Below are 13,285 nucleotides of genomic sequence, written 5' to 3'. Positions count from 1 at the left end.
ACCACCACGCCCAGCTAATTTTTGTGTTTTTAATAGAGACAGGGTTTCACCATGTTGGCCAGGATGGTCTTGATTTATTGATCTCGTGATCCCCCTGCCTCAGCCTCCCAAAGTGCTGGGATTATAGGCATGAGCCACCACGCTCAGCAGAAAAGACAGATTTTTTAAAAGCAGATTTAAGTCTCTGGATAGTTCACATGTTTCTTCAGAAACTGAAATGGCTTCTGTCATTTCTTCTCATAGATTAAATCAGATTATGTCTGACAGGCCTCTCGAAATGATAAAAACTAATCTGCAGAGAAAGCCGGCTGCAGAGGAACCAGCTGCTTCCTCCTAGGAACATGAAGAGGTGAACAGAAAGATCAGCCTCCTTCTACTCCCTCACGTTTCTGAACGATCAAAATCAAGGGCACCTGGGAGAAGGAATAACAAAACCAACAAACTGCGGGTCAAAGAGAATTTCTCGTTTTTTCACTTTTCTGCCTTTTGCATTTTTAATGCACAGAAAATGTATCATCTGCAGAGTTCAAATACCCTGGAGAAAACACTGCGTGGATTCAGATTTTCAGGACAGGCATTCAGCAACATGAGACTCGAGAGGAGAAAAACCCATTGCTAGAGCCCTTTCTGTGGCTCTCTGCTCCCGCCCACATTTGCACTTCCCTCGGAACCCGGCCCTGAGAGCCTTCAGTATCGAGCTTCACTTTGTGTGTGTCCATTATCGTGCTGGGTCAGGCCAGGCTGGTCCCTAGCCAGGGAACACAAGAACAGCAATCAATGGAAGGCTGCTTAGAAGTGGGCCCTGGGCAGCATCCAAGCTTGCCCTGGTGACACATGAGTTCCCCACGTCCATGCTGTAGACACGAGTAGGAAACACTGGGTGGGGCTTCCAGGCTGAAACACTGGGTGGGGGCGGGGGCATCAGTTAGATGACTGTTAAGGTTTGTTTTAAACCGAGGTTTCTTGTGAGCCCTTAAAAACTCAGTTGGGTCCTTTGTAGGGACATGGATGAATTCTGAAACCATTATTCGCAGCAAACTGACACAAGAACAGAAAATCAAACACCGCATGTTCTCACTCATAGGCGGCTGTTGAATAATGAGAACATATGGACACAGGGTGGGGAGCATCACATACTGGGGTCTGTTTCGGGGGAATAGGGGATGGACAGTGGGAGGTAGGGAAGCTGGGGAGGGATAACATGGGGAGAAATGCCAGATATAGGTGACGAGGGGGTGGAGGCAGCAAACCACACTTCCATGTAGGTACCTATGCAACAATCCTGCATGTTCTGCACATGTACTCCAGAACCTAAAGTGCAATTAAAAAAAAAAAAAATATATATATATATATACATATATAAATTCAGTTGGAAAGCAATGTTACAACTGCTAGATCATCTAGAGAAGCAGCTTTCCAGATAAACGTTATCTCCCACCTCCTCCTCCTCCTCTTCCTTTTTACCTCCTCCGCCTCCACCTCCTGCTCCACCTCCTCCTTTTATTCTCCTGCTCCTCCTTTCTCCTCCTCCTCCTCTCCTCCTTCTCTCCTCCTCCCTCTCTTTTCCTCCTCCTTTTTACCTCCCCCCTTTGCTTTTTCCTTTTTTCTCTTCCTCTCCCTCTCCTCTGCCTCCTCCTTCTCCTTTCCTTCTGTTTTTCTACTCTTTCTCCTCCTCCACCGCCTATTCCTTTCCTCCACTTCCTCCTTTTTTCCTCCTCCTCCTTTTTCTTTTCTTCTCCTTCTCCTTTTTTTTCTCCTTCTCCTCCTTTTTCCTCCTCCTCCTTTCCTCCTCTTCAGCCTCCATTTTCTTCTAAACGTATTAATTACACAGCCTGATCATAAATGGCTTAAAGGTAGAAACTGGGTTATAAATTTCTGGGTCACCTCACCTGGCCCAGTTCAATGCCTTCCACATAGTAGGTTGCTCCAGAAGAGGAGGCGAGTTAAAAGGCGAGTTTTCAAACAAATGAAGCTGCAGATGCTTCTGCAAATGTAAGCTTTAATTAAAAATCAGCTGTGCTTGAAATAAATTTGTAGGTCTCTGGTGACACCCTCTGAAGCAAGGATGTTTCTGAACTCAATACTAGAAGTAATAATCCAGTTACATTTTTCTTGGAAATCACCATCTTTTAAAGAAAATTGCCAAATCATATACATACATTGCTGCAGACTACTCACTTACTTAGGGCTAAGGAACATAGGCACCAGGGAGAGAGAACTCCCCATATCATGCATTTCTCTCTGTAAGAAAAATGTCAATAGCAGCTCTGTTCCTCAGAGGGCATGGCAAACATCCAACTTCAATTAAAAAGGGAAGCACCTGCCTCATTCTGCAGAGCCTGACCTTACACACTCAGTACGGAAGTGCTGCACAGTTGTTTAGGAGATGGCTTTACGTTGTGTCACACTACCTAAGCACCTCAAGGTTCACCTGGAGTTTTTGCTTCATTATCTCATTCAGCAAAAGTTCTTCAGTGCCTGCTACAGGTGAGACTGTGAGTACGGCAGTGATCAAATCCACCTGGAACCCTGTCCCCATCCCCTCGTCCTCCGATGCACACACTCTAAGGGGGAGGAAGACTCAGAACCAATGAACAGATAGACGAGTGAACACAAAGTGAGTTAGATGATGAGAAGCCTTCGGGATAAAAATGAAACAGGATAAAGAGAACAGAGTGGGCTGGAGGTGGAGGGGAAGGTTTGGGACCAAACATTAGAGCTCAGGGAAGACCTCAATGAAGAGGTGACCTTTAGGAAGAGACCAGTGAGAACTGAAGGAGAAATCAAGTGGTTCTTAGGGAGAGTTTTCCTGGCAGGGAGAGCAGCCAGTGAAAAGGCCCTGAGGTGGGTACATGCTCGGGTGACATGTGTCCCCCAACATCAAGAGGGCAGTAAGGGCAGCCAGGAAGCAGAGGACAGAGGGGATGGGAAAAGAAGGAGGAGCCAGGCAGGGAGGGTATTGAATCCAAGGCTACTTTCATGGACTTCAGCTCCTCCTCCTGTCCTCCTCCTCCTTTTACTTCCTCCTCCTCCTCCTTTTACTTCCTCCTCCTCCTCCTCTTACTTCCTCCTCCTCCTCCTCTTACTTCCTCCTCCTCCTCCTTTTCCTTCCTCCTCCTCCTCCTTTTGCCCAGGGATACAGGAGCCCCTGGAGGAATCTGTGCCAAGGAGGTATATGTTAGCTGCTATGTTGAGGACAAACACCACCAGAAGAGGCAACGCTGAAGCAGGAAGGTTGCAGATCTGTTTTCTATCCCTCAACTCCACATGTATTCGCAGGAAAACTCACCTGCCCAAGAACCACGTAGGACTATCCTTTGCCTCCATTTTTACTTCTCCCATTCCACTCTACAAAGAAGGCACATTTCTCTTATCTTACCTCAACTCCCATTTTGGGACACCAACCCAAGAACCAAACGAAGCGTCAATTCAAGTATCAGTGTTTGCGTCTGTGTGAATTACCTTACAAATTGATGGCAAATACTTTCAAAGGTCAGGTGAGTTTTAATTCTTTTAAGTCTTTGTTTTCAACAAAATTGAAAGAGAAACTAAACAAGTTGTCAGCTGATACATTTGATGAAAACTACATTATTTTGGGCATATAATCTATAAGTGTTCAAAGCTTGAGTAGCATTGCTTTAACAAAATGCCTTTCATGTCCAACTGCTCATGTTACTACACCTAGCAAAAAAACAGCAACAGATTTGATATGAAAACTGTTATTCTCTCCATTCAAGTAACAAAAAGTCATCTGTGGATACATGAACTAATTTAAAACAAACTTGTCTTTGGCAGAGATATAAATTGCCAATAAAAATTTATGTTTTATAATTACTTAAAAATTTTAATTTATGCCACCTTAATGAATTATAATACCAATAATAATAGCAATCCTAAATCAACACAAAAGAAACAAAATTTAAAACTTATGGTGTAAAGGAATAATTCCGATGTAAATATTTACATTTGAAAGAACCAAGGCATAGTGATTAATAAAAGACTTTCCGCCAGGCACAGTGGCTCACGCCTGCAATCCCAGCACTTTGGGAGGTCAAGGTGGGTGGATCGCCTGAGGTCAGGAGCTTGAGACCAGCCTGGCCAAGATGAGGAAACCCCATCTCTACTAAAAAATACAAAAATTAGCCAGGCATGGTAGCGCATGCCCGTAATCCCAGCTACTTGGGAGGCTGAGGCAGGAGAATCACTTGAACCCAGGGGGCGGAGGTTGCAGTGAACCTAGATTGCACTCCAGCCTGGATGACAGAACAAGACTCTGTCTCAGAGGAAAAAAATAAAAGACTTTCAAATATAAAATTACATTACATTAGGATAAAATTCCATGTGGAAAGTAGAATAGAAATGCAGGCACAAAGAGAAAAAGGGACTAAGCTAAAATCTGACAGTTTAATAAAAGGCTTGTTCATATGGTGTTTGAATGATATGGGCGCCAAATTATTAAAGCATTTTAATTCCATTTAAAATAGAGACTGACCATTTTATTTTTCGGTGTCAATATTTACAACTGGATATAAGAAGCATCACTTGCAATTAATTAAATTTAGGTTAGTATTGCAGATATCAAGTTAAAAATCCACGGATGATATGTAGTATTTCAAAATTCTTGCAAGCATCATAAGAACACAAAGTACAAAGGCCTCTGGTTTAGGAACACTCCACCTGTTCAAACATGCAGTTTTGGAGGCTACAGAGGGCAGGGCCAGAGCTCAAGTCCTGGGGACTGGCTATGGTGCAGACTGTAGACATCCACATGCTCCTGTATCTTTTTTTTTTTTTTTGAGATGGAATCTTGCTCTCTCATCAGGCTGGAGTGCAGTTGCAGTAGCGTGATCTTGGCTCACTGCAACCTCCGCCTCCTGGATTCAAGCAGTTCTCCTGCCTCAGCCTCCTGAGTAGCTGGGACTACATGCACACACCACCACACCCAGCTAATTTTTTAAATTTTATTAGAGACAGGGTTTTACCATGTTGGCCAGGATGGTCTCGATCTCCTGACCTCATGATCCGCTCACCTGGGCCTCCCAAAGTGCTGGAATTAAAGGCGAGAGCCACCGTGCCCAGCCATCCCTGTATCTTCTTACTTGTCTTGCTTGAAGTGCTTCTGAAGTGTCCCCGCATCACCCTGGCGTATGTGTTGAGCTTGTCCCTGCACTGAGCACTGCAGACTGTACTGTCATACACCCAACATTCATTGTTGGTAGATGTGGAGTTGGGGTGACAGCCATGGCTTTTTTTTTTTTTTTTTTCTAAACTGCTCAGAAGCAAGCAACTCAGGTATCAGGACAAGTATCTTGGGAGCAAGATCTTGCAGGCCTATGGGTGAGATTATCACTTTCTTAACTTACCATTTGCAGCCAAATGTTGGTGGTTAAAACTTGGTTCTTCTCATCCTTAAAAAAAAAAAAAAAGCAGCAGCATAAATATGATATGATTTACAAAAGAAGAAAGAGACAGTTATTCACATGGGGATCTGACTGTTGGGATCCTTGTTGTGTGTGGAAATTAGAATGTGCCAAGTACTTCCAATATATGCAAGCAGCATTTCCCCAGAGCTAAGCTTTTCTATTTATTCCAATGTAAGGCATATTTATTATAGAGCACTTACAAGAGATGCAAAGTATAAAGAAGAAAATTAAAACTCTGCAACCTACCATCCAGAAATGATACCTGCTAACGATTTAGCTATTTATCTTTGTATTTGTAAATGATGCATACACTTAAAAAAAAAACATAAAATAGGTGAAAATCCAATTTTTAAAAGTCAGGTTTATTTCCAAAATACATACAGTTTTAAACAAATACAAATATGTTATGCCTCCCTACCCCAGGAAAGGGGCCACGGCCCTGTTCGGATGGTGCCCCGTGGTCTGTGACTCTGCCTTGTCCCTGAAGATCTGGGATGTCTTTTCTCTCATCCTCTATCTCCTAGGAGGCACATCAGGCTCTTGAAATACACCTGAAGGTAAAGCCTACCCAGGTAAGTAAACTAAAGGTGAGAAAAACGAGGTGACTTTACAAAGCAGCCATTCAAGCTTGGATCTTTCTGACTCCAGAGCCCATTTTCCCACATTTCCAAAACAGCTCCCTGAGTTCTGGCTCCAGCTAAATCTATGAGCTAACCAGGGAGCCTGGACAGGGTGCCAGCTGTGGCTTTGCTCTCGCACAGGATGTCTAAAGAAGAGACCTGTCAAGACTGGCCTTTCCAAATGGGTTGCAACTAGCGTTTTCGTATGGCTGACCAAGCCCAATATGGCTCAGCAGAAAACAACGTGAAAGGAGGCAAATGAGTGAATCTTGTACAATAGTTACACCGAAAATGCTGTGATTCAGTATGAAATAATCAATGCCAACCTAAAGGCCTCTGTGAATTTAGCAATTGACACCCTCTCCAGGGAAAGTATTAATTAAGGCCCCTGTGAAGATGTGCCCAGAAGCTGAAACCTCAAGCCCCCACAATAGAAACTACTTGACCTGGTTCACCAATGGGCAGTTTCCAAAAAGAAGTCCCAGAGGTAGAAAGAACGTGGCATCTGCTGGGGCGTGTCAGTGGGCAGGGATGCAAATGAAAAAGAGTGCTGCCTCTCATTAAAATAAAAATGTGTTGAGCATGTCCGAAGTTGGCAGGGACACTTTGATGCATCAGTGCTCCAGCCCAGCTGCTCACATGCTGGGCACCTCTGGGGTGAGATGGGCCAGGCAGGGCAAACCCCACAGAGAGGACAGGGCTGCCTGATGAGGGACATGGGATGATGTCTCAGGGGACCACAGGCAATGTCCACAGGAAGCTGAACATTCATTCAGTTACAGGAAAAAATATATCCCATTTTCTAAATAAAATGTGCCAGGAGTTTTCAGTGGGAGCAGTTGTAGAGCTAACACGTCTCTATACTCTGCACTGAGCAAATGATCCCCCATGGAGCTATCCATTTAAGCTGCTGGAGCACTCTCCAGGTCAATCTCCAGTATTATTGGGAAGCACTGTTAAACTCTTCAGAACGTGTATCTGTTGCCTCAACTTATTAAGGAGTTGTTGTTTTTAATGGACTTAAAATTAGCAAGGGTTCCATTTAGGTGCCTTTCCTTCTTTTAATTGCGTTTGTGTCTTCATCTGCTGAGAGAAAAGCTTCTCTGGAAGCTCAATTACTACCAATCTAATTAAAAGGCTTTCTTCTTTCCAACCTTCTAACAGAAACCCCATTAGAGGGACACTGGATTTCTACAGTGTGTGGCAGCTTGGGACCAAGTACGGCTTTTCAAACTGTAATCAACAAGCAGCAGCTGCCACCACCTGGGCATGCAGGGATGCCGGTTAGGGGAGCCCCCGACAAAGACTCCAGAGGGAGAGAGGAGGCCATGAGGAACCATGCTCCAGAACAATCTCCCTCCTCCTGGCACCTGCCCAGGTCACACATGGGCTGAGTCTCCTGGCTCTCTGTCTGCAGTGACAAGGTCCCTCACCTCCTTCCCATCCCCACTGTGCAGCCTGCTGCCCCTATGCACACACAAGTGTGCACACACACAGGCATCCTCTACTCATCTTCAGACCGGGCTTTCTGACCACCAATATGATCAGATCACTCTCCTCCAACTGCACTGGCCAAAGGATCAACTCAAAAATCCTTAGTGAAGTACACAAGCCCTTGCTACAAGCCATCATCCAGCCAAGTTTTCATTCATTCATTCATTTAACAAATATTTATGGAACACTTCCCATCCCCAGCATTATGCTTGCCTGATGTGTGCAGTGGAAATTAATATTGCTCCTGAGCTCCTAGAATAAAACGTGCATGTGTGTGCTGGGGTGGTGGGGAATGAGGTAGGATTATACAACACAATAATGATACACTATAACAACCTATAACAACAAATGGTAACAAAGGTCACGAAGGGAGGGAGGGAACAGGGCCCCTACTAAAAGGAAGACAGGGACATGGCATTCACCGAGAGTGACAAGGGTGGCGTCCTGGGGCTGGCCTCTGATTTAACAACCTGTGATCCTACAATACCACAGTATGTGGGTCCCCTCCCACCCACCATGTGCACCCCAGCCCTGAGCCTTTGTCCCTTGGTCCCCACCACCAGCCCTGCTTGCCAAGGCTCTATGCAGGCATTAGTGTCTCCAGGCCCCCATGCCTGTGACCAGAGATGAGGGGCAGTGGCTGCAGGCCTTGGTCTCCTCATTTGCAAAATGGCTCCTGACTGACTCCTTTCCCCCTTCTCAAAGGGGTCCTGTGGAACTCTGGCAGCGATAGGTCTGCAGGTGCCATGTTTTCTCCTGCAAGATCTTGACCAGCTGGCAAGAAAAGCCCTCGCTTCCCCAGGGCTGCTCCAAAAGTGGGTTCAGAGTCCATCTCTCCCCTCCCCTCTCCCCACAGCCCTCTCCTTCCTCAATCCCTGTCAAGCCGTCCCCACCCTACTGCACTAAAGCTGAGCTCCTGAAAGGCTTCTGCACAGAGGAACTGGGGCAGGACTTCAGCCCTGCACTCAACTTCCTTGCCTCAGGGTTTGCACTTGGCCATGCAGGCGGCAGGTGAACTGGGAGACCTGAGGATGGTGGCCACACCTCTGATGAAGAAAGTCCCCAGGTGGGATTATAGTTCCCACATGGCCCTCTGGCCCCCAACAAAAGGACATTCAGGGCAGATATGCAGGGGATCCACTCCCACTGCCCAGAATTTACCTAGGGACGAAATCCAGTTCCTCACCCCAGGAGGGAAGTTTCCTTGTCTTTCACCCAAATATCCTCCACTGCTGCCAGAGCCCCCAGCCTGCCATGCCGCACTTGAGCCTAAAACCATGAATCAGCAGGCAGAGCTTCCTATAACAGTCACTCCCTCCCAAGTTGGAGGCCCCCCTGGTCCAACAAGGGGGTTCCTGCAAGAGAGGGGACAGAAACAGCCAGCCCTGGCCCAGAGGCCTGTGAATAAATATGCAGGTTTAGTCTCCCAAAGAATAGCATCTACAGGAACCTGGGGGTCTGCAATTAAGTAGCACAGATTCTGTGTTTTAGTTTGCTTGGATGCTTATAACAAAATATCATACACTGGGTAACTTATAAACAATAGAAGTTTGTTTCTCACAGTTCTGGAGGCTGGAAGTCCATGATTAACCTGCCACTATGGTTGAACCCTGGTGTCTCATGAGGGCTGGCTTCCGGGTTTATAGGCAGCCACATTCCCAGTGGCTCCTCCATGGTGGAAGGGGTAAGGGAGGTCTCTTATATAACGGCACCATCCATGATGACTGCACCCTTATGGACTAATCACCTCCTAATACCATCACCTTGAGGATTCAGATCTCAACATATGCATTCAGCAGAGGACACAAACATTCAGACCACTGCACTGTGAAAGTGGGTTTCAGCAATTCCAGATCCTCAGGCTGCCCCCTCCTATTCCTGCTATGCCCCACTGGGCAGGAGGCATGGAGGAACAGAGTCCACAGAGGCAAAAGAACCTGGAGGCTCCCAATTCAGCAGGCAACTGCCTTCTGTGCATTTGAGTATTCTCTCCTGCAAAGTAGGGATGAAAACAGCTGCCCTGACTGCTATAGCGGGTGGGAAGAGGAGGAGCACACTGCAATCTGTGCAATGTCACTCAGTGCCAGTGGCTGTCACCACGTGGCCACTCATACACACGCTCTCCTGCAAAACCTAACTCCCTTCTCCCTCTGGGATAAACGCAAGAGGAGGAAGGTCCCCAGCCCACCACAGAGTCCCAGAAAGCTGGTGTGGCAAGGCACCCTCAAGTCTGCATGCCTAACTCCATTCTTTTTCAGTCTGAGCACTTCAGTTGAGAACATACTTTGATTTAAGTGATCATGCTTTTTAAAATCAATCTCTCTGAGTAATCGTGTATCTGGTTTAGAGTACAACTGCCGTGGTAATGCGTAATATGCTATCTTGCATTTCTGCAGCAATTATTCTTTTGTGGATTACTGGGTGACATCATTCAACGTGATTTTACTGAGCTCCTATCACATTGTTTTTTTGCCTTTGTATAGATGCTAAGAAAAAAAACAAAAGCAAACACATAACAATATACCTAACCTGCATTTCTAAATTCTTGTTTGCAGAGGAAACAGCTAGATAGTATAAATTCATATTTGTGTTGCACTCTACATTTTTTAACAAGGGTGATTTCTTTTATTTAATTTAATCTTTACACCAATCATTTTTCTCTTAGTTTTACAGCATAACAAACTGAGGTTTTTTCTGAGTCAGCAAAATAGTGGGTCTGACAAAAGACTCATAACCAGAATAAGAAATAAACTCCTAAAAATCAATGAGGAAAGGGCAGGCAATCCAATAGAAAAATGGGCAAAAGATGAACAAGCACTTTACCAAGAGGATATCAATAAATGATACCCGAAAATAACAAAGCTAACCCTTAAATAGAGTTTGAATTTCTAAATGTCACATGCATAGGCAAACAACTCATTTTGGCTTCATGGCAATAATCCAGCAAAGTAAGTACTTTTCTTTTTCTTTTTTTTTTTTTAATTTTTCTTTTTTTCTTTTTTTCTTTTTTTTTTTTTTTGAGACGGAGTTTCGCTCTCGTTACCCAGGCTAGAGGGCAATGGCGCGATCTCAGCTCACCGCAACCTCCACCTCCCGGGTTCAGGCAATTCTCCTGCCTCAGCCTCCTGAGTAGCTGGGATTACAGGCACACACCACCATGCCCGGCTGATTTTTTGTATTTTTAGTAGAGACGGGGTTTCACCATGTTGACCAGGATGGGCTCGATTTCTTGACCTCGTGATCCACCTGCCTCGGCCTCCCACAGTGCTGGGATTACAGGCTTGAGCCACCGTGCCCGGCCTATTTTTCTTATTTAACAATGGAGATTATGGGAGACCTCCCAAATTTAATTTTATATGTCTCTTCTGCTTGAATGCTTTGCCATGAGCATATATTACCTTTATAATCAGAGAAGGGGAATGCATAAATATATCATTTATGAAACAAACAAGCTGCTGGCCCTAGGTCACACAGCTAAGGGCAGAAACTGAGATCCAACCCCCTAACCTGTTTACAGCCTTGTTTTAACAGCAAACACTATGATTATGATCATGGAAAATAATTCCCTTTGGTAATTGTACAAGACAAGTTTCAAAGTATGGTCTGGGAACCCCTAGGTTTCCAAGATGCTTTCAGAGGATCAGCGAGTCCAATCTTTTCTCATAAGGGTTAGGCATTATTTCCCTCTTTCCCTCCCCCTTCCCCTTGAGTCTTCCATAGAGCTTTGCGGAGGCTACAGGACATAGGGACCACGGCAGACTGAATGCAGAAGCCAGTCAGAGCGTCCAGATGTCTTCTATTATGTGAGGCATTAAGGGGATTTGCAAAAGTAAAAAGCAATTCCCACTGATTTCTTGGGGGAAAATGTGGTTATTTTCCATAAAATACTATTTGTGTTAACATTATGCTATTTATGGAATGGCCTTACAATACTAAGTGAATTAATGAACTTTAAAATGCTTCTTAGCTTTCATCTCCAATGTGGTAAATATTGATAGACATAATCATGTAAACAAAACTTAGAGGATCCTCAATAACCTCAAGGAGAACAAAAAAGTCCTGAAGCCTGGATGTTTGAGAGCTGCTGATGGGGAGCTTGGCATTTCTAAGACATCCTGGTCCTCGTACCATGGGGCCTGGCCTTCTCAGGATGCAGAACCTGGCTCCACCTCTGCTCACATTTTGGGATTGCTCAGGGTCTGTATGTTGGGGGCACAATGTAAAACATACAGATAATATAGGCTCTGGGCTCTGGTATTCGCTAGCCATGTGGGCTTGGGGTGGTCACTGAACTTTTCTGAGACTCAGTTCCCTTATTTGTGAAAACAAGGGTGACGGTTGTCAACTGCTCTCTCTCCAGCATGTTGCAAGGACTTAATAGGTAGCATGAAGAAAAGTTCCTAAAACATAGCAAAGTTCTCCACTGTTCCATTTCTAGAAAAAAGTTCCTTTGATAGAAAGGTACTGAAAAGGCTAAGATAATTGGCTCAAACTGGCAATATCTCCTCACTATCTGTGGCTGCCTATTTTTAGAGGTGGCACATAATTACCAGCTGTTTTTCTGTTTCTAATTTAACTATGTAATAATTTGTTTTGGTTCTCAGTTTATTCATTTAGCTCTGCAATGTTCCTTTTATTCTGTTACTTTATTAGCTCATCTTTGAAACCTGATTGGTTTGGGTCCCACTGAAATTAAGGCTTAGGAATTAAGTGTCTAGAGGCCATCATTTAATAGTCCCAGTGGGTTCATGGTTATTCTGCAATGCATGAACGTACAGATGAGAATCTTTTCAAAAAGTGTGTGCAACCTGACTTCCTTCAAGCCTAGGATCCTGGCCTCATCCACCAGCTAGCCACCTTGGCAGAGGGTTAAGCTAAGCAACTTTACTATTTCTAGGATTCTGGAGCTCCTTAATCACAGCTGAACTGTTTACAGATATATGTTTATTTCTGACGTTACCATTAAACACTGACAAATAGAGGAAATGCATTATGCTTTAAAACACAGCACCCTGAAGACCCTGAGACTGAAGACATTGCTCTAAAGAGCCACTGAGGTAGTGACTGCAATCCTTGGAAAAACTTCTGCCTCTAGAACTCCCCCAATAGAGTGATTCTGAACTCTTTGATTGTACTTTTAACTACCAAAGTTAATCTTGTACAGTTCTAGAACACTGATTTCAGGAACAATGCAAAGTATAAGGCCTGAGGGATTTAAAAAATCAGACCACAGTATAATATGTATATATTTATATATTTTTTTTCCTCCCAACAGGTCAGCATGCAATTCCTTGAGACATAATCCCAGGAAAGATCCAGGATGACAAAACAGAAAACTGGCTGATCAGCCTGAGTCCTTTAGAAAGAATAAATTTCAGGTGAACAGAGGCAAGTGGGTCTCCTGAGCTCAGGATCTCTATCTAGGCAACACCACCGACTTTTGTTCCCCCTGTGAAATCCACTGCCCAATGCCAGATTGAAGGGAGCAAGGCACACCACTAAGCTGTTCAGCTGCCTATGTGTGCAGGAATAAGAGAGCTTGAGAGATGAGCCCCACCCAAGCTGATGTCCATTTTGTTCATGCTGGGAGGAATCCCATCCCCAGAGCTGCCCATCCTTCTTAGGGAGGGAGGAAGAGTTCAAGTGCGCACTTTTCACTGCAACTGAAAGGCTCCCTTTCTTTCTATGAGGAAGGGCCCCATCTCCCTCAAAGGACCTAACTCTTGGGAATGAAGCCTGGAAGGTGGA

At 44.8% G+C, this 13,285-nt stretch overlaps 1 protein-coding gene across 1 annotated transcript in view; it reads right to left on the bottom strand.

The window, feature by feature from the left end:
• Positions 1-13,285, bottom strand: part of CHRNA7 (cholinergic receptor nicotinic alpha 7 subunit) — a 120,983-nt gene that overhangs the window by 54,402 nt on the left and 53,296 nt on the right. The window contains exon 3 of the mRNA XM_032259958.1: positions 5,364-5,408. Within this exon, the coding sequence (XP_032115849.1) occupies positions 5,364-5,408 (45 nt within the window). The remainder of the gene's footprint in view (positions 1-5,363; positions 5,409-13,285) is intronic.

This window comes from Sapajus apella, unplaced genomic scaffold (genome assembly GCF_009761245.1).
Source record: "Sapajus apella isolate SASKATOON/1434 unplaced genomic scaffold, GSC_monkey_1.0 scaffold113, whole genome shotgun sequence".
Lineage (NCBI taxonomy): Eukaryota > Metazoa > Chordata > Mammalia > Primates > Cebidae > Sapajus > Sapajus apella.
The sequence above is the reverse complement of the archived record's forward strand: the minus strand, read 5'-3'. Positions and strand labels throughout refer to the sequence as shown.